The sequence below is a fragment of the Lagopus muta genome, chromosome 3, assembly GCF_023343835.1.
Source record: "Lagopus muta isolate bLagMut1 chromosome 3, bLagMut1 primary, whole genome shotgun sequence".
Classification (NCBI taxonomy): domain Eukaryota; kingdom Metazoa; phylum Chordata; class Aves; order Galliformes; family Phasianidae; genus Lagopus; species Lagopus muta.
In genome coordinates this window covers 11,433,012-11,459,049 of record NC_064435.1, presented here as the reverse complement: position 1 = coordinate 11,459,049, position 26,038 = coordinate 11,433,012, and the positions used below count along the sequence as shown (strand labels likewise).

General features: G+C 41.4%; 1 protein-coding gene across 1 annotated transcript; it reads right to left on the bottom strand.

Annotated features, from left to right (window-relative positions):
- Window positions 1-2,298: 2,298 nt before the first annotated feature.
- WASHC5 (WASH complex subunit 5) lies at window positions 2,299-26,019 on the bottom strand. Its single transcript, XM_048940254.1, has 29 exons — window positions 25,897-26,019; window positions 25,105-25,407; window positions 22,998-23,143; window positions 22,118-22,202; window positions 21,766-21,866; window positions 21,235-21,427; window positions 20,789-20,941; window positions 19,545-19,658; window positions 18,840-19,011; window positions 18,185-18,312; window positions 17,390-17,519; window positions 16,262-16,374; window positions 15,567-15,733; window positions 14,877-14,952; window positions 14,120-14,230; window positions 13,882-14,022; window positions 12,453-12,533; window positions 11,702-11,803; window positions 10,925-11,104; window positions 10,132-10,256; window positions 9,651-9,813; window positions 8,856-8,958; window positions 8,664-8,743; window positions 8,028-8,131; window positions 6,642-6,771; window positions 5,536-5,632; window positions 4,459-4,612; window positions 4,088-4,175; window positions 2,299-2,690 (listed from the first exon to the last, which is right to left on the bottom strand). Exons 2-29 carry the CDS (start codon window positions 25,288-25,290, stop codon window positions 2,634-2,636), a joined length of 3,480 nt encoding a protein of 1,159 aa, XP_048796211.1. The 5' UTR covers window positions 25,291-25,407; window positions 25,897-26,019; the 3' UTR covers window positions 2,299-2,633.
- Between the last annotated feature and the right edge of the window lie 19 nt (window positions 26,020-26,038).

Genomic DNA, 26,038 nt, shown 5'->3' with positions numbered 1-26,038 from the left:
ACACAAGTAGTTTTCCTCTCCCCCCCCCATTCCCTCTTATCACCTGATACAGAGTGCTTGATTAGCTTTGGACCAGCTGCTGAGTTTGGAGTTCATACCTTGATTGCCTTTTTGACGGCAGTAGTATAATGAGATGTTAGAAGTCTCAGGCATTATAGTGCCTCTCTGGGGTGGTGCATGAACAGAGCCTTAAATATTCTGTTCTGCAGCTTCAGGAAAGAGAAAGAGGGGCAGAGGGAGAGTTAAAATGCATTGCTCCATTTTGTGCAATGAACAGCAGTGTTTAAGTTATCCAAGGTAGTAAAAGGAAAAGTTGATGGGGTGTTTTAAGAAGTAACTGAACACCATTGCTAACTGTAAGCAAAGTAGCATAAAGCAGAAACAGATGCCCAGGTGTCCAGCTGTAAGTGCTCAGGAATGAGACCCTGCAGTCTCCAAGGCCTTTCCTGAGCTGCTCAGTTTGCAGCAGCAGCCAATAAGGGAATGGGAGGCTGGGAGTTGTCAGTGAAGGAATAAAGGAGAAAAAATCAGGGGAAACGCAACTAAGCATGGAATGAACCTTTGCACCAGCAGCTGTGTGCCACAGCAGGAGCACGAGATGCTCTAGGCTTTGCTGGGGGTGTTTTCAGAGGCTCAAGAGATGTGAAGAGAGCATGTGAACCAGGCTTCAAGCCCAGGTTACAAGGCCAACAAAGAGCACATCTGTAATCCATGCACTGAAATACAATGCTCGTTAAAGGCAAGGCCATGAGCAGCACCCAGGCAGCTTCGTGGGGTTTACTGTGTTCTCATAGGTGACTTGGAAATGGTCTCGCCTATTCTATCTCAATGGTTAATTTGTTTCTCCAGGGGAGCACTTGGAGGGAAAAGGGCTTAATGGGGAGTAGGGATGGCTGCCAGCATTGGGTGGATGGGGCTGCGCTGTGTGGGGTTTTATGGACTTCATAGTGTATGGCCTTGATTGAGCACTGAGAGCCTGAATGTCCATGGGGCTTCCCAGGTGTAGTTCCTCTTGCAGAGCAGGACCCAGCAAGAGCTGGATTGCTTGTTTGAGGATGTGCTGGGCGTGCTTTGCCCTCGAGCAACTCTTGCTTTGCGTTTTGGTGTGTGAAGCTCTGTCATCATCTGGTGCTGGACTGAAATGCCACTCACTGGCAACGATCTGACTGCAGTGTGCATCCCTCCCAGTGGGCACGGGGATGATTTGCTGCCTCGGGGTGTGTGGGCTCACTGCTCTCCCAGTTGCTCATTCAAGTTCTTGTATTTGTGTCAAAGGATGAGCTGTAAGCTGACAGCTGTGAGTGCTCTGTGGTCATGTGGTAACCCAGGAACTGCAGGTAATGGTGCGACAGTGGAAACAGAATGTTGATCTACTGTGGTTTTCTTCATACCCAGATTGCATTTGCTTGTGCACAGCACTTCTCTGTCTCCTGGTAACGTATTTCATGAAATTACAGTTGGGTCACAATGGACCTTAAAGCCCACCCAGCCCCAACTCCTGCCAGAGGCTGGTTGCCCCTTATTGGCTCAGGCTGCCCAGAGGAAATGATCATTTCCAGGGAGGAATATTTGAACTGTGAACCTCCATTTTCCTTAATGATTTCATCACAATTGGTTTTTCTGCTCACTGAGTTACAGCAGTAATTCACATCACTGTTAAGCTGCTACCAGATTTTTCCCTGCGGTTACTCAAACATGACCTGAAACATGAAATTAGTCACAATTGCCTTAGTAACAAAGGCTCTGTCATGTTTTAATCTTGTCTCTCTCTATCAGCTTGTCCAGAACCAACTTTATGAAACTACTTCTGTGGTGGGGACAGGATATTTATATGCATTTGGGGAAAAGTTAGAGCTTTCTAAAGGAAAAGCTTTTAATGTTAAAAATGGGGAGAAATACTTTGATATATTTCTTTTGTTCCCGAGTTCAGAGGAACACACACTGCCATGGGGACCAGATTAAAGACTTGAGGTTATTAATTTCTCTGTGCATGTCGCTCTGTCCTGCTCTGCACCTCCTTCTGGCAGCAGGTGAAACAACCCACTGCAGCAGCACTGAGCTCCACAGGCTGGCACTCAGCAGAGGAGACCCAAGCTGAGGAGTGGTTACCCAGCTGGCTGCACATGAGGCCTTTTCAGCTGCTGCAATGAGGATGTTCTCAGCTCTGAGAGCTCCTGGTGAGCACTGCAGGACCACTTAGTGCTATGGCAGTGATACAGACACCAAACCTCTCTTCTCTGTACACTCCTTCTCCCTTCAGCTCCTTTTAACAAGGAAACTGGAATTACAGTCCTGACAAGCATTTCCATCTCTTTATTTCCAATTGCGTTGCTCATCTGTGATACAAAAGTCCAGTTTCCACAAGTAGTTACTTAGAACAAAAAACCTGAATGATTTATACATAAGCAATGACACATTTATAATGTGCAGTACAAGATGTGCAGTGTGGGGATGAGATTCAGCACAGATCATGCCAAGATGTAAACAAGCATGAAAGACAGAGGCTAGCTGATGGTTACAGTTTGGTGAGGCAGTACCTGCAGCTGTCTCAAAGCACAGAAGAATGGTAATTCTTAGCAGCTGTGCATTTCTCATCCTCAGTCCCTTGTTTCAGCCTTGGTCCTTTTCCCTATTCATAGAACAGTTCTGAATTCATCAAATATGAAGCTAGGCACGTGTGCTTCAACGACCTAAAGAAAAGGAACTGGTCAGGTTCATTGTTCATTTGTGTTCTGCTCTCCCATTAACACAGCATACTTCATCTACCACCGAGCACCCAACCCCAGTGACCTGAACAAGGAAGGAGCATGGCACCACGCACGGAACGTAAAGCAAGCCCAGGGCTGTGGGAAGTTGTTGGGCCCGGAGGTACAGTGTAAGAGTGGAGGAATGCTGACATACTCTGCTGTTTCTCCAGCCAGCACCAGCAGCTGGCAGATGGATACTGGGTGGGGTATGAGGGTAACACTGGAAAGCCTCCCTTTGAGCCCAAAGTACATCTAGGAATCAGCAAGTTTTCTTAGCTAAGGTACAGACTAGATCAGAGAGGGTTATGACTTCTTATTTACATATGAGATTACAACTATTTCATCTTCAAATGCTGCTAAGTTGCACTTAATCCTAACAGAAAATCTCTCTACAAGCACAGACTTTCCTTGCGTGTGAAAAAGAGAAGCTGCCCAGGAAGCCCTGCTTCTTTAGAAGGCAGGCAAGGGAAGGAAATGAAGGGCCAGAGACTCAGACTTTCTGAACAGCTCTCAGCCCTTAGAATATTGCTAAGCTTGTTATTATTTCATTCTGCAACATCTCACAACTTCTGTTTTATCACTCCCTTTCCTGAAAGCCCCCCAGCAACAGACCTGAAGATTAAACAGAAACAAGCTACTCCTCCAGTCCATTCAAAACAGAAATCCTTCCTGTGTTTTTCACCCTCTCTGACTTTTCTAGAAAAATACATTTACCATAAAGACACAAGGACTAATATGAAGATAGTTCACCAAGTACAGAAGTAACAAAGTTGTACAGAGCTCTAGGTTACACAGACTCAAAAAAATCCATTCTGCCCCACTCCTGTTAGGTAACAGATTTCTCACCTCTATTTTAGCTGGGTGTTCTTTTACAGAACATCTAAAAAGGGTAAAGACTGCTCCTTGGACATTGCTACCAAGCCCATCATTTTGGATATTCATTTACAGATGATGCCACGTTCTAGAGTAGGCATGAGTATGGTATGCAGCTGCAGCATGAACCAAACTTAGTTTCCCTGAACAAGGCTACATTTAGAATGTGTACAAGTCTCTTTCCAGCAGATAAGAATATCTGATCAGAGCCTTTTTTTTCCCCCCATCTAAAAATATAACTACAAGAATGAAGGGAGAGAAAAATAATTAGCACTGAATAGCAGTTGAATAGTCTGAAAAGGCAGATTCAAGCTGCTGTAGAAACTGCTGTACCGTTGGCTGTCACACGGACATTCCCCAGCATCCTGAAGTCCCTTTCAGCTGCTGCCTTCAGATGTAGACACACTGCAGTTCAGGGGGGACAGCACAGCCAGCGCTGTATGACAGAACAGGGAATTTGTTCTTACCTTCCTCGGTAGTTTTGTGTAGCGAACGTAATCCTCCAGGAACATGAGGGCAGCCACCACATCAGCAGGCATCTCTGGCATCTTCTGGCTAGTGTTAAACAAACATGAAGACCACCATCTTATCAACTGGTCAGTTACCTGTGTAACACTGCAAGAATGCCAAGCTTCAAATAATACTTCTTCCATGGTGTACTGTGTGATTTCATTACAAGAAGAGACACACTTCAATCTTACACTCAAGTCAAACAATATTATTATTTCAAATGTACTTTACTAAAAAACAAACAAACAAACAAAAAAAAACACACTCTGAAAAAGCTATAGGAACCCTTAATGGAGGTGATACATAAGGAGAAGTGAAACGTGGATACCTGGTGCACTGTTCCATCGTTGAACGAATGAACTGACCGATCAGAGTCAGAAACTGTTCTGTGTACCTCGAGTGGAACTGTTTCAACAAGGTGAGGAGCCCCAGAACTAAGGGAAGCCAGTCGATCTGATCAGCTGGCCGCCTGCACACCACTCCTGCACAGAGAAAAACAATCCAAATCTGCATGTTTATAGAACAACCTATTGCTGGTGGCAGAGGCAAACATATGTTATGTGTTATCATGAGATTTTCTTCTGTGCCACCTGTTTTGCTTGTCCATGCAAAAATCAAAAGCCAACGTAGCAACTGTATTTCTCTCACAGTAAATGGCTTAGTGACATTCATTAAGGCATAGGATGGAATGGCAAAGTCAGCAGTTTGGATGTTGTTTCCTACACCACTTTGTTTTGCTTCAGTAAGTCCTGGTTTCAGCTAGGATAGAATCACAGAATTGCTCAGGTTGGAAAAGACCTTCAAGATCATCAAGCCCGACTGCAACCTGACCATACTACCCTAACCCTAACCACCCTCTGCTAAATCACATCCCTGAGCACCACATCCAGGGATGGTGACTCAACCACCTCCCTGGGGAGCCTATTCCAGTGCTTAATAACCTTTTCTGTAATGAAGTTTTTCCTGATATCCAACCTAAACCTCCCCTGGCACAACGTGAGGCCATTTCCCCTTGTCCTGCCACTGTCACCACTGGGAAGAGACCAGCCCCGCTCTCACTGTAAGCACCTTTTAGACAGAGTCAATTTTCCTCCTCGTAGCTGCCATGGTGCTGTTGTGCATTTAGGATGAGAATAATATTAATAGCTCCAATGTTTCTTTGCTGCAGAGCAGTGCTTATACTGAGCCAAGGAGGTCTCAGTTTCTCATGCTGCCCTGCAGCAAGGAACTGGGAGGCACAAGGAGCTGAAAGGGGACAGAGCCAGAGCAGTGACCCACATGGGCCAAAGGGACATCCCACACCATATGACACCATGCTGAACAAAGAAGCTAGGGGCAAGCTGGCAAGTGATTTCACATAGGCTTTCATTAGATTTAGACAAACAGTAAGCAACTTATACAATACCTAAATTTTTGCTGTACTGAAGTTTTGGAAACTGTGAAATCAGAAACAGGAAGTTGACAGTGGGAAAATATGGCAGACGTTTTGTTGTGATGTAGATCTGAGGAGAGAGGAAAAAAAAAGGCATAGGTTTTCCATAACATGTTCCCCTTCTATTAATAACGTGTGAAACAGAAAAAAGCAAGTTACATCATAGAATCACAGAATCACAAGGTTGGAAATGACCTGAAGATCATCTAGTCCAACCACCCTCCCATTCCTATCAGTACCACAAGCACTAAACCATGTCTCGTAGCTCCTCATCCAGGTGCCTCTTGAACACTACCAGTGACGGCGCCTCCCCCACCTCCCTGGGCAGCCATTCCAGTGCCTGACCACCCTTTGAGAGAAGAAGTTTCTCCTAATATCCAACCTAAACCTCCTCTGGTACAACTTCTGGCCGTTTCCTCGGTCCTACTATTTGCCTGGAAGAAGAGGCCAGACCCTTTTGCACCACAACCTCCCTTCAGGAAGTTGTAGAGTGCAATGAGGTCTCCCCTGAGCCTCCTCTTCTCCAGACTGAACAATCCCAGCTCCTTCAGCCTCTCCTCATAAGACTTGTGTTCCAGACCCCTCACCAGTTTCATTGCCCTTCTCTAGACACGCTCCAGGACCTCAACATCTTTCCTGTAGTGAGGGGCCCAAAACTGAACACAGTACTCAAGGTGCAGCCTCACCAGTGCTGAGTACAGGGGGATGATCACCTCCCTGCTCCTGCTGGCCACACTATTTCTAATGCAGGCCAGGATGCCGTTGGCCCTCTTGGCCACCTGGGCACACTGCTGGCTCATGTTCAGCCTAGCATCAACCAACACCCCCAGGTCCTTCTCTTCTTCACACTCATCCAGTCACTCATCCCCAAGCCTATAACGCTGCATGGGGTTGTTGTGGCCAAAGTGCAGAACCTGACACTTGGCCTTGTTGAACCTCACCCCATTCACCTCAGCCCAGTGATTCAGCCTGTCTAAATCCCTCTGCAGGGCCTCCCTACCCTCAGGTAGATCAACACCACCTCCCAGCTTGGTGTCATCTGCAAACTACTATATCAAGCACTCAAACGTCAGCCTGACCTTATTTAATGGATTGTGAATGCCAGCTGCTTCCAGATAAGCTGTGATTTCATACAGAAGAGTGTTGTCTTCTTTAGGATAAGGCAGTGATGGATTCTGATAGTGCGCTTCTATATCGGCCAGTATGGCTCTGAAAGAGAAGGAAATTGATTGCATTAAATCTTTATTTGAACTATCCAGAAATAAACTTCACACGATGGCATATCTCATTAATACAGAACCCTTCATGCACACAAAATCTGTAAATGGTTACAAGTAAGAGTAAACCACTTTTTTTTTTTTTTTAATCTTTCTATAAATACATTTTTGTTTAAAAATTAACACCACTTTCATCATTCCAATTTATCATGCAAAAATGACCTCAAGTCTAGGTAAAACCAAGCACAATTGAAACCTGCTGTCCACTAACATGCTCATATGATTTCTAGCTGAGTTGCTTACATTAACTGAGTTAGTTACAGCAGCTGTACGTTGTGCAGGACATGCTTGAGGGACCTGGACAGGCTTTGGAGGCAAGATGCACAAACCTCATGAAGTTCAACACAGCCACACGCAAGTCCTGCACTTGGGTTGGGGCAATTCTAAGCACAAATACAGACTGGGTGAAGAACAGACTGAGAGCAGCCCTATCGAGAAGGTTTTAGGGGTGTTGTCACTGAGAAACTCAATGTAAGCCAGCAATGTCTGCTTGCAGCCCAAGAGGCCAATTGTATTCTGAGCTGCATCAAAAGCATGGCCATCAGAGCAAGAGAGGTGACTGCCCCTCTGCTCTGCTCTTGTGAGCACCACTTGTAGCACTGCATCCAGCTCTGTATGGACACAGACCTGCTGGAAGCAGCCCAGAGGAAGGCCAAGAGGATGATCAGAGCTGGAGCACCTCTCCTGTCTATGAGAAGAGGCTGAGGGAGATAAGATCTCCCTAGAGCCTTTTCTTGTCCAATCCTACAGCAGCTTTCTAGTACCTTAAGAGGTACAGAGCATCAAGTTAAAAAAAGATAGATTTAGATTAGAAATTAGGAAGAAGTTCTTTACACAGGGGGTGGTGAGGTACTGAAACAGCCTGCCCAGAGTTGTTTATGTCCCAGCCCTGGAGGTATTCATAGCCAGGTTAGATGGGGATTCGTGCAGCTTGGTCTGGTGGAAGGTGTTGCTGCCTGGGGCAGAGTGGGTTGGAACTTGATGACCCTTGGGGGTTTCTTCCAGCCCAACCCAAACTTCTATTCTTAAAAAAAAAAGTTTTTTGAGGGTTCAAATTCAAATCCACCAAATCCAGTCAGACTCCATGTTTTGCCACCATACAGATTTCAAGAGCTGTTTAACTGACAACAGTCTGAATAACTACACTGCAGCAAAACATGCAGCCCTTCAATACGTTTTAGTTCTTACTTATTGAGGTTTTCCAACGCAGCAGCCAAATGCTTGGAGTCAAACCTGCAGGAGTAATTTAATTCATTGGTAATCTGCCGTCTTAAGATCTGCATCTGACCAACCTGTTTGTGCAAACAAGAAACAAATAAGTGGTGTGTCATAATGAATGCAGTGGGGAAGAAGAAATTAAAATAAAGGAAATCTTAAGGAGTAAGAAAATACAATTTACAGTAAAATAGATTACATGAAGTCCTCATTACACCTCATTCTTGTTCCCCTCGTCTTTTCTCATCAATAGCACAAATATTCATAGCACTTTGAAAAAGCATCGTAACAAAGGCAAGATAAATAAACATGTTAGTGAGAGAGCTTGTTTAAACCCTCAGCATGTTAGACTGCCTTCTGTGTGAACATGGCATGTTCAGGACACACTACTGCTCAAAACTTCAGCCTTAGCACATTCACTCTACACTGTAAGGAGTTTATGGGATTTAAGTTGTGTATATAATGGGAGCTCAGGAGCTCTCATGAATCCAGTTCTGCTTCATCTGTAAAGTTACAGACTTCTACCAACATAAAAACAACACTGTAAAATAAGCAGTACATAACCAAAAGCTTAAGAGTGGATCCTATGCATCAATAGTGTCAGCCTACCTTCATTATGGAGTCCAAATATGCTGTCCAGATCTTCTGAGTTTTTGCAATTGCTGCAGAGTAAACCTTGTTTGAATTTGCTAACAACAACAAAAAAAAAAAAAAAAAAAAAAGAAAAAAAAAAGGGAAAAGAAATAAATGAAAGTTTACAGAGACACCAGCTTTCTTCCATCTTAACCAGACAGCACTTACCTATTATTCCTTTGAGAGGACTGACAGCATTCATAAGTGCTTTTAATGTATCCTGGACTGTTCTGTCTCGTAATACATTTTTCTGAAACATACTGAGGAAATTCTAAATAACAGAAAAGAAAGACAGGTAAAATCTCACACAGGTGCTATGCTTGATGGTACAACCACACTTTCAACATCAGTCTTTCGCTGCTAGAGGAGAAGCAAGAACTTCCACAGATGAAGAGTTCTGGAATCCTGTAGTCAGACCACTTGCTTTTCTGAATTACACTCATCAGTGTTAGGACAATTACACATTCACCTCCTCAGTACACATACCTGCTGCAGACAACCAGTTCAACTGTCAAGTAGAAACTCTTCATGAATGCTTTATTTACATACTTAAAATCTTTGACCAGGTTAGGACTAGATTTTTCAAAGGAAGACTTGCTTATGCTCGTGGGCACTATGGGCCACTGCACAGAACTGACACTGTATTTCTATCATAGTGGACTCAAACAGTCCTATCTTCTCGTTGATATCTAGATAGAAAAATAAAACCTGTCCTTAAAAGGTCAACTTTTGAGCACACAGAGGCCAAAACTGATGCTTGAGGGGCAATATGTAACATATAACCTCTACTAGCTCCATTTACTCTAGAGCAACAAGTCTATCTGCAACTGATATTCTACCTTTGGGTTGGAAATCACTAAAGTCAAGTTGACTTTCAGAAGTCAATAGAACGTACATTTCACCAGCAAAGTTACTAAGCAGTAAAAGCAACGCGATCTTGAGAAATTAAAGTTCAAGAATTACCTGCAGCTCCTTCACAATCATAAAACACAGCAGCCTGTCTAAACCGTTGAGACCAAAGGTCCCCAAGGTATCCTGTATCTCTGAGAAGAGACGGCTGCTGGTTACTTCCTGATGAGTTTTGACATCGTACCAGGTGTTCATTTGGTCAATATAACACGTGGTTCTAAGGAAGAGGTGAAGAAATAGCATATTTCAGAACAAGCTGCAGACAGTTTTTGTGATGATCTGAGTAATGCGTTATCTTATTCAGACAGGCACTCAGAGCTCTCTCTCTGCCAGGGTTCCTACATTGTTTTGCTCCTTTTACTAAAATCACAACTTTACTACTCTACTATTTAAATGCACAAGGCAGATCAGGTAAATTTTAGATAAATATGATGATATGTCAGTCAAAAACCATTCGCTGTATCTTTGAATACAGTGGAATTGGACCAATTCAATGCAAACAGCTTTAATACAGCTTGTGATGCACAGTACTTACTTTGGGTCTGTGATCCTCAGGATTTCTCTACAAAGACGACCAATGAATGTTACAGATTCATCTACAGGTGTGAACTTTGGTATAGGAATATGAGTAGACTGGTATATGCTTTGCCAGTCCTGAATCTGAAAAATAAGTTTTAGTGCATTTTACAGTGTTACCATTGCACATTTTTACTTCACTCTTAAAACTGTTTTAACTTCAAGTAGTACAACACAGAACAACACTGTAGGTCACACACAGCACAGCAGAACTCTATGAAGAGGAGTCTTACAACGAAGGGTAAGCAAGTTGTAGGTGTGAAGGCTGAGAAAACTACTTCCACTCCTAGCAAAAATTTAATCTGCTTTTTTTTTTTTTTTTTTAAATGGTAAACTGTCCATTGTTTTGGTAGTGAAGTGAAAATCTCTTCACTCTAGATGTGAAATGTCATAAAACCTGGCAACTACTGCATCTACCTGAGCCTGTGTGCAGATGGCTAAATATAGATATAAAGAACACCACTGCAATTCTGTAGTTATTTTCTGTTTCCTTTCAGGAAGAGAGGAAGGATATCTCTTGTCAGTGAGTGATATCAAAGATATCAAAGCACTGTTTTTGGGGCGCTTTACTCTTCTGTATAAGAGTAAAGTATGCTGAAATCATTCAGAAAAAGCCAGGGGCAGCTCTTTTTCCATGACAGGTAACATATTTAAAGACAACTGAAAGGACTGTGCATGATGGACTGACTACAAGTGTTCTATCACTCAAAGTTCAATGTAAGAGCATTTATTGTTTTGTTCTTGACTACCACCTTTGTTCTTAGGAAGTTGTTGCACTCCTGTTCCACATTGTAGTTAATAATACGAGACACTTCCTCTTGCCAAATTTTTAAGCCATATATATTGACATAATCCTGGATGTATTCAAACGACCGATGGAATCCATCCATTGTTGCTGCCATTTCTTTCAGTTTAGGCATCAGTTCACTTGGCTAGGAAGGGAAGAAGATGATAAAAGTAAATGGTGAACAAGTAGAATACAAAGAAAATATATAAGACTTCTAAATGCCTTTTTGAATCACAATCTCTCCATGTTTCACTATGCTCCAGCCAGAACTAAAAAAGCACTGGCAGATGTGTCACACGTTGTCTGACATTTCAAATCGTTCTTCTTAGAAACAGGAGGAAAAATATTTTATAGCTTTCCTTGCAGGACACTATTGATTGATTGATCTAGGATAGAGATTTAACAATCTGGGCAGGAACAAAACAAGGAGCCATAATCCTTATTTGACTTTTTTCTTTTTGTATTCTTTACCTGGCACGTTGCCATGAATTACCACAAGGACAGAACTGTGAACTCACAATCCATAGGACCCTCAGAGCAGAACAAAAATAGGTCTTTGAATTCTGTGTACTCCTACTGGTCTATCACTAACTTTAACATCAAATGAGGCATTAAGAAGTTCAGAAATTCACCTTTTTGCATGAAGGAATTCTATATAGAAAATTATTTCCTAGAAGGAAAAATTATTTTCCCAGCCAGGGAAGCTGGGATACAGGCAAAATCAAATCAAGCTGTTACACACCTTGGCTCTAGGATTGAAGATGAGTCCCCTGTGAAGAGCCAGAGCCACCCGTTTTACTAGCTCCTTCCTTATTCCATCCTCTAGTAACTGTTTTGGGTCCACCTAAGTAGAAGAAACATTTTTTTCTGAAAATCAGAAAGGTATCAAAAATATGAAGGGATATTTGGTTTACCAAGAAATACATTAAATATGGATTTTGTAATAGGGAAGCAGTGCTCACAGACACACTCTCCCACCAGCTGCATGTCCAGAGGATAAATACTTCAGGCGTAATAAACAGTTCCTTTAAGTTGAATAACAAGTATTTGCTGTTCCCATATTCAAGGTTTGTTAATGACCCATTAAGAATGCTGCACAATTATAAAAACCAGAATGTATTAAGAACTGTGTATTGCTTCAAGAATGGTTGCTTTTGGAGTCCTGAAAGATATAGGAAGAGCAGTCGTTGCCAATGGAAGAAGCAGCTCTTCAGAAAAGCCTGCAGTCATTTTTCCAATGGGAAAATACAAAAAATCAAGTAAGGTTGAGGAACTTACTTACAAGGAGAACTGTAGCTTCTTAATGATCTTAAATAACACAGCTCTAATCTGGATGCCATGTCAAATATCTGCTTGAAAATGCAAGCCCATTTTTATTCCAGTTTCTGTTTCTTTATATCTTCTAAGCCTTGCCTAATATGCAGAAGTCTATTTGTGCTACAGTGCTAACAGTCACCAAGTGACTTTTTCTTACTGAAATAACAGAACATTACCTTGATGATTCCAACTAACGTAGTTTTCATCATGAGGATGCCTTCAGTGAAAATTGAAATTGCGTGGGTCAGCTTGGCAACCTTTAATAGAAAAAGAGGATACAAGTTACTGAAGTGATTTAACAGATTTAGACAATGACTTCAGAAAGATACACACATTTTCCAGTTGTAGCTTCCTGCTGTAGATTAACGTGACTTGCACTGACATACTTCCAACTGTTCATCTTGTTCTAGTCTTATAGTACAGTAATAATTTTTCTTTTAATTAGACTGATATAGCTATGTAACCAGTAGGAGAGAACAGGTGCTACTCAGAAGCTTTACAAAGATTATGGGAGATGTGACTTGCTGTATTATTGCATGTGTATAAACATCAAGCGTCTCCGAGCAGCTTATGGACACAGTTTGAAGCAGAGGTAAAACCTGTTGCCAGTAATGAATCCATTTCAATGTTTCCACTGACAAAATACTGCAGTACACTCAGTTTTAAATTATTAGGTAGGCATCTTTATGCTCAGAGCTCAGAAAAGCCAGCCTTTTGCCTTTAAGACATTTGCAACGTAATATAGAGGCAATGCAGTTCCACAGAAGCCACAAGTGAGAAGCTTCCTTAAAATTAAAAGAATATTATGGAATACTGCCTCCTCCATCCCTGCTCTCCCTTCCCCCAGTAAGCTTTCACTGAGTTTAATGTGCAAGTCTAAGTGCTTGGATCTGAATATCAGCTTAATTAGAGACCACAATCTGTTTAACTAACAAGTGAGTATTTTGAGAAAAACTGCTGGAAAAAGATGGCATTCTAACTGACACTTGGAGAACTAAAGGATATATTATTTGGGAGAATTACGGACCTATTCAGATTTTCCTGCTCCTCATAATCTTCTATTAAAGATGCTTATGTTTGCTCACCCTCCCAGACCAGTAACAGTGCAGAAGACATCACACAGCCACAGCCAGCACTGAACAACAGCAACTTCTTCATCTGATCAAACCAACACACCCTCAGTCTCTATTCATATTTGAAAAAGCTTAGCCCTGTGCTTTATTCAGTCTAACCTTCTCCTTCTGGAGCACACATTCCAAATTGTGAAAGCTCCATTTCAGACTTGTGCTGTTGGTCTGTTCAGTGCTCCCCGCCCCCAGCCCCAAAATCTTGATCCTTGTTTACAAACAGATTTAACTTTCCTCTCTTTTTCCACAAGATCAAAAATTAGACTTTTACAAACAGAAGGGAAGTTACTCATTTGTCCTCAGGAAAATTATGATATTCACATTTAATAACACACATCCATTTTAGTTCTTACTCCGTCGACACGCCCAATTCCACTTTTAAAAGCATAACCCTATGGGAGCTGTACCTATTCAAATTTAGGCTGAAGTCAGCTACCCACGTGGTACGATTTGTAGGAGTTCCCTACTGTAACTGCACCTCGTATCGTGGCCCCAGCTGAGCATAATCTCGTAGCTTGTCCTTATCAAGGCGAGTTGGCACTTCAATGATGTCGTGGGTCTGAAGCTTTATTATTTTGAGAAGGGAAGTAAACATGCTCTCTGGAATTATCTGTAGAACCTTCATAAAAAAAGAGAGATGAGACAAACAGTCATAAATAATGAAAAATGGTGGAAAAATGATTACAGAATGAGACGACGTCTGTCCAAACGCCTACCTTTCTTACATAGGAAACCAGCTCACCAGAGTAATACTGTGATACACTGAGAAGATCAGGACTGTTTGCTTGATTGATACGGAGAAGCGGCAGGTCAAGAGCAGAGGCAAGCTAGAAACAAAATGAACATTTTAACTTCACATCTGCTTTCCTAGTAAGAATTAAATGACTCAACTCTTTTGCCTGGGCTCTTCAGCTACAACTCTAAGTACTACATTCTTCCTAAGCAGCAGTGTTTTATTACAATGTCACAAAGTTCAGTGTTATGCCACATTCCTCACTTTATCAGTTGCAGAAGCTATTTTTTCCTGTGACTTTACTCTCCTCTCTCCCCTTCCCATGCTATTTCCCATTCTTAACTCCACAAACAATATTTTTATTTGATGCCAGATCTTCATTATGACAGAAAAATGGCATAACCAATCTATCTTCAGTCTCCTCTGATACACATGCAGAAAATTCAATCTTTGGAAGTGATGTCTGCAGCAAGTAGCTGTAATGTATTGAGGCTGGATGATGAGGCTATTTTGTCTAGCAGCAGCAATGTTACTGGCTCTATAGAATAACGTAAATAACTCTGTTTCATCTCCAGTAAAACTAGAGTTAATTCAGTAATTTTACTCCAACAAAGCTAGATACAGAAAATAGTGGTAAAAGTGATTTAAACTATTTGTGACTTTATAGACTTAAGGCCTATTTAACAAACACTCTGATTGACTCACAGTGTTAAAATACCTTCACATACCCTCATACTTACCTTTAGAAAAGTAGCTCTGAGTTTAGTTACCATAGATGGACTGACTCTTATGCTTTCCTGCATTATAGATGTAAAGCTGAGTAGGAAATAAAGAAAACAAATCAGCTCCTTCCCCCAAAACTATTTTCAGCTCATTTGCCATTAGCAACAGTGTAATCCAGAAATGGCATAGGAGATCTGGGAAGCTTCACTAAAAAAAGATTTTGGTCAGAAGAGCTACTGGCTAGAAAAAAAAAAAGTAAGGTGGGGGAGGTAGAGGTAAAGCCAATGACATCGGGGATGGAAAATGAAGTAGCAGCTTAGCAAAAGTGCACTATGGAGAAGAAGTTCTGTACGTTTTTTCTTTCCCTGTCTGTTTTTGGTTGAAAAGGGGAAACCTAGTCAGACTAAAGGGTGCAGATAGAAACTTAACACGACTGTTATAGTTAGACCAGGGTAGAAGCTTCACCTGCAGCTCAGAACATGGATAAGAGTTAACAGCCATGCCTGTCAAGTTGATAAGAGTTGAATATATTCAACAACTCACATATTTTTTAAACTGGAGAGTTTAGCACAGAATAGTATCAGTTGGATGGGACCTATGAAGATCACTGAGTCTCACTGTGCCATAATGGTAAAAACATTCACACACGTTACTCCTTTAAAGTTCCACCACTGATGACCTGGAAGCAATGGCTCCTGCTGGGATACCTGTCAATCAGTTGCCAAGCGTAAGAAAGATCGCCCACTATCTGCATGGTGATCAAGACCTCTTCCTTAATGTTGATAGTTCGGATCATCTGATGTAGAAATTTGCGGGTGTCAGCCAGAAACTGACAAACTTGTAGATTAGTTTCCAGCTGGTGAAACTCTTGGACCTGTATTTACAAATAAAACAGCAACAAAAATTCCCTTTTTGGTCCATTCACCTTTACAGGCAGCCACAGAAACAAATGATTAACCTGACATCTCTTCAGATAGTGATACTGCACTACACTGGCCTACTTTAGAGGGTGTTCAATAAGATATTATGTGAAGTTAGTGCAGCAAATGTACTGGGATTCTGTTATAACCCAGAAAGAGAAACACGACGCCGTAACAAAATATGGTATTTTGATTTTGCCTTCAAAATTACCCTCTCTAGGTTCAAGTGAATTTCAGAATTTCTCATAAACTAATAAGCAATGTTGACAAATAACATTTGGGACTGAATTCATTTCTCCATTTCATCCAGATATCCCCACTAGTACTCAGCTGCAGTTAGCACAATTTTTCATGCTGTATCCCTTATTTGACAATCATAAGGGAAGTTCTGTATGTACAAAACTGCAAAGATACACACGCTTAACCTATTGTTAAAATGAAAATCTGCTTTGTAAATCATTGTTTGTATGTCTTTGCCATACCTCCTCCAGTGCCTGTATTAGCTGCACAGTTTTCCTGCCCGCTGCAGTGGAATCATCATAGTTAAGAGACATTATTTGCTTGGAGATTTCTCTGAACCAAGCCTGAAGATTTTCTATGCAAGAACAAGAAAAAAAATTAATCAAATCTTTCCATGGGTGGTAAAGAAGTAATGATGCAGGCAACTTGCTGGACAGTACCAAAAAATCTCCCAAACAATCCACCAAGATACCCCAATAAAACAAAACCAAGGAACTCTAATTGCTATACATAAGGGAGATTATTTACAAAGTCTTCATCTCACGTTTCACATTACTAGCCTTTCAATGCATAGACTTTTAAAGGAGCAAATGCTCAGGTGAATATTACAAAACAATTATAGAAACAAACTGGCATTATAAAAATCTGTACAAAGAAGCCCTTTAAATCATGAATTCACATTTTATAAATGGCTTTATAAAGGCAATTGTCTTGTCACTTGCAATTTGTGTGTTCTGGCTACAAGCAGCCCTTACACTGATGCTTTATGCAGTTTTTGTGATCAGACTAGACAGCAATCTAACATTTTTACATCACCAGAATCAAAAAAAGAGATATTTCAAAAACACAGAGCAAGAAATTCAGAAAAACAGATCCATGCTTTTGAAGAGTTGGAGAAGCTCAGAAATTTGGTAGAGAAGTAGAAGTAGGTTTGAAAAAAGAATATTGATACAATAAAAATCCAGGTTACAGCCAGGAAAAGAATGTGAGGAAACCTTGAAGCATCCCCATGTTTAATGGATATGATCTTTCCACTCCTTTTTACGTAGAATACAATAACATGAACTCTATTACACGTGGAAAAGTGAAATGGTACTTCATAACCTTACCTGCCACCTCTAAACAAACTGATACAAACTGGACTGAAAAATATAGCCATGTAAATATTAGGAAGCTAAACGAGGCTTACATATGGTGTATACATAGTAAACCTAAGCAACACAGTATGTAAGAGACCTCAGTGGAATCTAAGGCATGTCAAATATTTTTGTATTATCAATATTAACCTCATCTATTTTCTTTCAGTATCAACTTAGAAATAAAAAGCATTTTTTTTCCCCTCTCCCATCAGTTCAGTTTCCAGTCATTACCATTTTTCTCTACTCTTGTGAGAGGCTTGACTCCTGAAAAGACATCAGCAAGCTCAGTCATCCTTTCAGATCCCTCTTTTTTGTAATTCTCCCATTTTGTCTGTTTTTCTGACAACATTTGCTTGAACATCTATTGAAAACAAAGCATTTGCTTTATGAAACTGGCAAGATGACACACTAAAGAAAACAAAATAAGATAGTGAGGTCAGATGGAACTGACTTACAGGGAGTGCTGCGTAACTTCAGGACCTTACCAGAATATTAAATACAAAATTAAAAGCACTGAGAAGTACAGCCAGTGAGATGAACGTAGTGTGATAGAAATAAATTGCATATGCACACACACAGATACTGTCGGCATTCGGCCAGTTATAGAACACCCTGCACCTTTTTGTTAATATTTACAGATATTACAAGACTCTGACCTAACGTAGACTTATACCTCATAGTCGACAGCCTACAAAGAGGCACTCTATTCCAAACAGCACGTAATTAAAGCTCAGCACACACTTTGATATTTAACCCGTTCAAAGAATTAGCACTGCTCACCGTCCGGATGTTTGTGCAAAGTTCTCAGTAAATACTAAGATGCTGGGAAAGAACGAAAACTGCCAATTACTGAGGAGACTGAAAAAGTCATCAGTCATTTGCAGCTCTCTACAGAAAGCCCACAATTAAATGAAAAGAATCCATTCCTTCTAACTCTTCTGTGTAATAAATGTACAACTCTGCTCGACTCTTCACTTCTGTTGAGCTGTTAAAGGGAAAGCAGTGAAGAAGGCAGTAGCACATTACCTCTTTCAGAATGAATTCAAACTGAGCTGTATCCAGAAGAAGCTGGAATAGGACCTTGGGATTGTACTTTGAGTCTGTTAGAATCTGATCCTTTATCTGGCGGAGACGTTTGTTATTTGGATCACAAGCTAAAAAAGGAAGGACAGCAGAGTAAAGAATTTGGCCAAACTTTTCAGTCTTAGTAAATAAATTTGTATTTAATTGTTTGAAAGCAAAAACATTTTGGTCTCATAGGCTTGTCCCCACTCATCCTGCATTTACATGGATTTCATCAGCTTTGTACAGCCTGCATTTGAACAGTAAAGGTTTCTGGGGTGCTTCAGCTTCATTAACTCTTCTGCTGGCTTCTGTAAACCAAGTGTGAATTTAGCACTCCTTATTCAGAAGCCCATAGATCAGCATTTCTTAAGACTGTTATAGAAAATGCACGGAGATACAACACCTCTCACATCACAATATATGCACATTTACTTCAGTTAACGATTTTGGGAGCACAACAGCAAAATAACAGCTCAACACAGCACTAAAAACAGCAGGTGACATTTTGCTGACTGCACACAGCAAACTTCTCTCAGGATGTAAGATGAAGCACCAGAATAGCAGGACAGACAACTCTGAAATAACAGTCTGGCATTACCTGGTAATGAGGTCTTACCTGTGTCTGCAGTGTGAAGCATCAACCAACGGATTGCTACATTGCAGTCTCGCAGGCAATTCAGCAGTTTGGGGATATTGTCCAGCACCAGCTCTTCCCTCAAACAGCCCTCTTTGAGAAACTGCTGCACCTGAGTGTGCACTCGCTCAGTGACTGCAGCATACCTGTTTGCCTTAGAACATAAAGTGTTTGCATCAATGTAATCCTGGTCTCTAAGGGAATGCACTATGTACATCAAGGCTGGGGCTTCTAAGAACTTAATGGGGATGAGACCAGAAAAGTGTTCTCATTCCTAATACAAGCTTAGGAAGCATCATCTAAAACTATCTTGCTGTGTGCCACATTACCAACAGAAACACAGATTCTAAAACAGTTACTAAAGAAAAACCAAACACTATAGTTAGCTTAAGATATGCTAATACTGAACAACACCTTGATGAGCACCAGCAACTATTCTGTCAAGTCACAACCTTGAAACTCTCAGGGGAAACAACCACAAAAGGAGGTGAAACAAGCAATGCTAGGAGGACCAGAGCTTGAGACTCTGAAGTATTCTTTACCTTGTTATATATAAAAAGTTACTCAAAGTATTCTGTTGGAATAAAATTCAAACAACTCTATACATGAGAAAAAAACCCCACAGATATTTGAAATGATTACACAGAGTGAAATCTTGCTAAAAATACTGAAACCTGGTTTATGTACCTGCTCTTTTACATTTGCAATATCCAGTGTGTAGTTGAGGGCAGTTTTAGCAGCTTTGTATGGCTCCCATGCTTCTGCTAGATTTACAGTGATTCCCATATAAATGCTAATAACCTAAGCAGAAAACAAGAAGTGTTAGAAAGTGATGTGTTATAGGCATGAACAGCAGCTGGCCTTTTGATAGCCATGTTCTTTGCTGCAAAGTAAGAAGAAACGACATGAAGCAGAGTTTATTGGTGGCTTAGTCAGTTCAGAAAGCAATATGATGGTTCCTTCTATCAGTATGTATAATCCCTGTAAGAATTCTTCAGAAAAGGACCTAAGCAAACTGGCAGACATACTGAACATGAATCAGACATGCAGCCTTATGAAAATAAAGACTAATTGTACACTAGACTACGCCATTAAGATTGTGGCCAGTGGATTGAGGGAAGTGACCATTCCTCTCTTGTCAGCCCCATGAGATTCCATTTAGAGTAATGTGTCTGTATTTGAGCCCCTCAGTACATGATAGGCATGCACAAACTAGAATGAATTCAGTGGAAGGCCACTAGGATGGGACTCACTATGGAAGGAGAGGCTGAGGGAGCTGGGTTTATTGGAGTTACACCTCTTAAACCTTCTTTCCTCTGATTGCAAGCTTCCACAGCTTAAATGGAAGTTATGTGTAAGACAGAGCCAGATTCTGATCAGAGGTACAAAGGAAAAAGTCAAGAGGCAACCGTCACAAGCTAAAAGAGAAATTCCAGTTGAACAAAATGAAGAAATTCCTCACAAGGAGAGTGATTAGGCACAGCCACAGGTGCTTGCAGATGCTGCAGAACTTTCTATTTGGATACATTCAAAATGCTACTGGACAAGTCCAGGAATAACCTGATTTAAATCTGAAGTTAGCCCTGCTTTGAGAAGAAGGCTGGACTAGAAGATGCCCTCATGCACCTTCCAGTCTACGTTTTTCTACGAAGCACTCTACCACCATGGTATCAGATACAGCTGGTTTAAGCATTTACAACAATTACTGCTATATTTAAAGAGCAGCTGTCCTTGCTTATCCAGAAGGACTGACTCAGAGTGCCTCATTCAAAGTAAGATTGCTTCAGAAAAGAATTGGAACAGATGCACAGAGAACACTCGTTTGGTGTTTTGTTCTTTCTTTTTTCAGAAAGCATACTGTACAAATTAAGTACACTGCTTCTATAACATTAAACACATAGAAAAAAATTTAAAACAAAATTAAATTTTACCCAATTATCAGGGAAGTATTTATCCACTATCTCTCTCATTTTTGCTTGTTGTGTGTGAAGAATAGAAGCATCAAAATACAGTATCACATAGAGCATAGCAGCCTGAGTAGCCAGAGCAGTGCTGCGGTGTTCTGGTAATGGATATGCAGAAACCTGGGAATAGAGACCAAAATAAAACAGCACATAATATAATGCAACAAAAACCACTTGCAGTGGTTTAAAAAGTACTGCCTATCTATCAATACACATACAACATATAGCATACTACAAGATAAGGGGGATATGCAGGTAAGCTGGATGTGCTTATACATGCAGTGTATTTACCAGACCTATTTTACAGAACATAGAATTTGACTGTGGAGATGTCTGCTAACTTTTACAGGTTACAATAATAAGCCAATATTTGGCATTCAGTTTTAGATCCCTCTTACCTCACAGAAACTTACCTGATTATAGATGTCGTCTGACCGCAAGCGGCCAACAACCATGCTGATGAACGTTTCACTTATGGGTACCCTGCTGAAGTAACTCTCAGGGTAGTTTGGAGGTCTTTTAGCTCCAGGTTGGCTTGAGTATCCAGTGCTCCGAAGCAACTTACAGATATCATCTAAATTGGAGTCAGCAGAGGATCGGGCAGCACTGTTTTACAAAAGGAACGAACGAAAACTGAGCTGTGTGACCTCAGTTTCCCCCTTTCACTTCCCTTGTAGCTGCCAATCTTAATCTTACAACTTAATCTGAAAGTCTGCCGGTGGACTTCAAATCTCTTGCTCTAGTTTTGCAGTGAGACCCAATAACAACAGCTCATGCTATGAGCTCTGCTGATAACCAGTGAGCTCTGCAGAATTATCAGTCTAGCTGAATGATCAAACAAGTGCAAACACTTCCATTTATCTTAATGCAATAACTCAGTGAACTGAGTAAACCATATTACATTCTTTCTGCTGTGAGTACTTCTGAACACCAAACTAAGTTACCTGTATCTGTAATAGGAAACCAACATTCTTTCTCTGACTTCTCCTTCAATTTTCTGGTCAATGACCAGCAGCATGACTCCATACAGATAGAGTGCTTCACACTGATTGGGAAAAGCAGAATGAAGGACATACGATTTGAAGGATCATTAAAAGACAAACAAGTGCTGACAAACTAACAGAATGTCAACTATTCAGTCAATACAACGTGAGAAACAGCAGGCTGTGGACTTTTGGTTGTTGACCTCCTCAAAGCAAGCCACAGCATTACAGTATTCTCGGAGAATTTTAATCTTTCTCTGGTTTTGCATTTATCAGTTCATTTTCTACTATTACAACATTTTTGAATACTTACTAAAAGTTGTTTTCCATCTTCATTAAGGAGCACAGTTTCTAATGTTTGCTGGATGTAAATTCCTTCATTGAGGTCATCTAAATATCTAGGAACCATGACAAAGAGTTGGTAATAGACTACTTTAGTCTCAAAATACATCTCCTCAGAACTCAATTGACCAAATTCCTCTGAAAGTCAACAGAGACAACAGAACACCTTGCAGCAGCACAAGCAGCAGCAAAGGACAAAATGAGAGTCTGGATGGAACTCTTAGTTAGAGCCAACCAGTTGGCAAAACACTCCTCTCATTTCTAGATGCTCTAAGTGAACTAGACTCCATAACTTACAGCTCACATCCTCTTAATAATCATATGGGAGGGTAACAGCTTGAGAACCATGTACTGAGAAGGAAAAGCTCCTCCCCAAGTGCAAAATATAGCAGAAATATCGTATTTTCAAGTAATCACAAAAATACCCCCTAGAAACATGTTAAATTTATGTCAACTGCAATTTAAAAGGTGGAGCTAGAAACAGAGACTGTTCATCTGGATGAAGAGTATTTCTGCTTAGTAAAGGGCTTTCCCCAGTAAAATTACACGTTACCATAAGACCAATGCTCCCATACAAAACCAATAACAACAGCAAATCTTAGATTTAAGGTTCTCTGGATTTTTTTCTTGTTACATGAACTTTTCCTATTGCATTTGCAGGCAGGCATAGCAAATTTAAGGCAACCCCACTGAAGAATTGAGTTTAGGAAAATAATGACAATGAAAGCTAAAAAAACAAAAACAACAACAAAAAAACCAAACAACAAACCCACCAGGATCTGGCATATTGGTTTGCAAGACCACAAAAATCTAGTCTTTAAGAAACTCTGCATGCATTCATGATACTGTACCTGTTTAAATCTACGATGTATTTATGTACACTCTGAAAAGCCAGATAAAATCTTGTCAAAATTTCAATGTTGTTTTCACGAAATTCTTCATCTAAATCCAGTAGCTCTGGTTTTGCTTCCAGTTTGCCTTCACATGCCTCAGGCCCCTACAAAAAAGACAATTACATTTAGAGACAACGTTTGACTGTGTCCATAATGCTCTTCACTAGGACACAAAATACACAACTACCAGAATGACAGTTACAAGAAAACTAACCTTTCCTATTAAAACAAGAATTTGCAATTTTCCAAACTACTTCATGATTGAAAATGTATTTCCATGAGGAATTTCACTTTTTTTTTTTTTAAACAATCAATTTAGATATGATTTCTTCTATGCAGGCAGTGGAAAAAGACGATTAACACTTTGGGTAAAAGACGATTAACACTTTGGGTAAAACTGATGTATCTGAAGCCATAGTGCAATCACTTTGAAAAGCAGCAGTGCTGCTTTGCTTCCTTAACGTTCAAAAATCTTCTGGTTTCCACAATAGTTGTATTTCCTACCAATCATACCTATCTGCTTTTCAGTTTCCAAGTAATTTGTGTAAATAAAAATAATTAAGAAAAAAAGATCTAACAAACACATCTAAAGGTATCTGTGAAATCATTTGTGCTTCAAGTTTCCAGCATCTGAGGCTCCCAGCCAGTGCCCAAAGTTTACACCTCCTATCAGTTCTCCTCCTCCCCAGTATTGCTGTATTACTAACATGAATTTTAAATATACAAACCAGCTGAAGTCAAACTACACTGCATTTGCAGCTCCTTTTAAATCACACTGGAGAAAGATAGAGGGATTAAGTTTTTTGCAAGATGTAAGGAAAACAAGGACTCCGCATGCTCACTACTCTTTATTTGTTGATTCAGCACACGTGACAACTTCAGTGAGTGAACAATCACAGTACTGTCCTACAGGAAAGCACGAAGCAGCCTTCACAGCTGCAGAGAACAAGCTACAGATAACCAAAGGAACATGGGCATACTGCCCACAGTGCTGTTCCAGAAACCCAACCCACTGCACAGGCTCAGAACCTGGTAGTGAAAGCAACATTTGAAGTTACTGCAGGAATAACACCCGAGAAGAAAGCCCACAACTCAAGTCTTATATGACCAGTGTTTGCCAAAACTCACAGGCCAGATGACTCATCATACATTCTGAAAGACTGTTCTTCTACATACAAACATAAAATTCCCTTCTAGTACTAAAACTCTATGCAGCATGGGTACTGGTTATTACTTCTATTCTGCCCAGGTGCCTGGGAACAGAGCACGCACCAGACTCCTTCTGCTCACTGAAATTGAGTAAGATGAGGCTAAGTATGATCAAAACTATACAAAATGCAGGACGGTCCAAAACTGTTTTTGTGTTTGTATGCAAGCATATCCCAGTTAGTATCTCAGTTTGGTAAATTTTTGGTAAGCAAAAAGCAAACAGCAAGTCACAGAAGCAGTAAGGTTAGATAAGACCACAAAGGTTATCTACTTCAACCATCAACCCATCACCACTGTGCCCACTAAACCACGTCTCTAGGTACCACATCTACCCTGTTCTTCAAAACCTCGAGGGACAGCAATTCCGCTACTGCCCTGTACAATACCTGACCATTCTTTCTGGGATAAATTCTCTCCTAGTAGTCAACTCAAACCTTCATTGGTGCAACATGAGCCTATCAAAAACCTCTCAGTCTATCACTGTTACCTGGGAGGATGACTCCCATCTCACCACAATCTCCTTTCAGGCACCTTTAGAGAACAATAAGGTCTCTCCTGATCCTCCTCTTCTATGACTGAAGAAACTCAGTTCCCCCCACTGCTCTCTACTAGATTTGTGCTCCAGACCCTCCATAGCTTTGCTGCCCTTCTCTTTCCTGCAGGGACTGAGCACAGTACTCGAGGTGAGGCCTCACCAGTGCTGAGTACAGAGGAACTGTAGCAATAACAAGTCACTGCAGTCACTTCTGAAGCATGTTAGTAATAAACACAATAGTCAGGAATCAGTTTGGTAAGCCTTATGTTCAGGACAACAATGCTTTACAGAGAAGTCTAACAACAGAAGAAAGGGGTTTACCTTAAAGTAACTGAAATCAAAGATGATATCTCCATACTTCTGTTGATCAGCCTTGTCCTTCAGCCTGAAAACCCCAGGGATAAATTCGGAAAGTCTTAAGAGCTCTGCAATGATAGCATTTCCACAGGAGACAATCCGAAGAATTGCCTGACCACAGAGGTTATTTTCAGCAAGAAAATCCACCATCGTGGAGCTGGATGTGAACACGCAGCACAAGTCCTGCTGCCTGTTTTTGACCACCCGCTTTTAGGTCGTTTGACGAAGAAATCCTAATGAGAAAACGGGCCGCTCCATCAACAGCACCTGCAGAAACAGAACCAAGCACATTCAACTCCCGAGGGACACTGCCTAGGGGGCGTGTGAAGGGTCAGCGATGGGATTAAATGTTCTCAGCAGTCTTTTCCAACCTGAATGACTCTACAATACTTCTGACACTACGCAGATTTTTAAGCGCACACCTACATCTTTCACAGAGCCACAGCAGTGTAGGTTCTGGAAAGGACTTCCAGAGAACATCGAGTCCGGTCCCTGCAAAGCAGGCCAATAAACTGCAAATGCAGCATTTAAAGCGCTTGGTAAAACCAAAAGCACCGCGTTCCTCCCCAGCACGCACACGGTGCTCGACGCGCTCCCCCGCGCCGGCCGCCGCTGCGAACGCAGCGCGGGGCGCTCCGAGCCGCAGCCCCACACGCCCAGCCGTGCCGCCAGGCCCTGGGTTCCGCCGCCGCCCGAGGCCCGGCTCTCTCTCGCCGCCTCAACCCAACCGCGAGCCCCAGCGACGCGCCTGCTCACCGCGCCCCGCCGCGAGGCAGCGAGGAGAGCTCGGAGGGCCGCCTGAAGGGAGCGGCGGCGGCAGCAGGTGGGCGCGGGCGGGCGGGCGGCAGTACGGCTCTGCGGTACGGCTCGGCCCCATCACGTGACGGCGCCGTCAGCA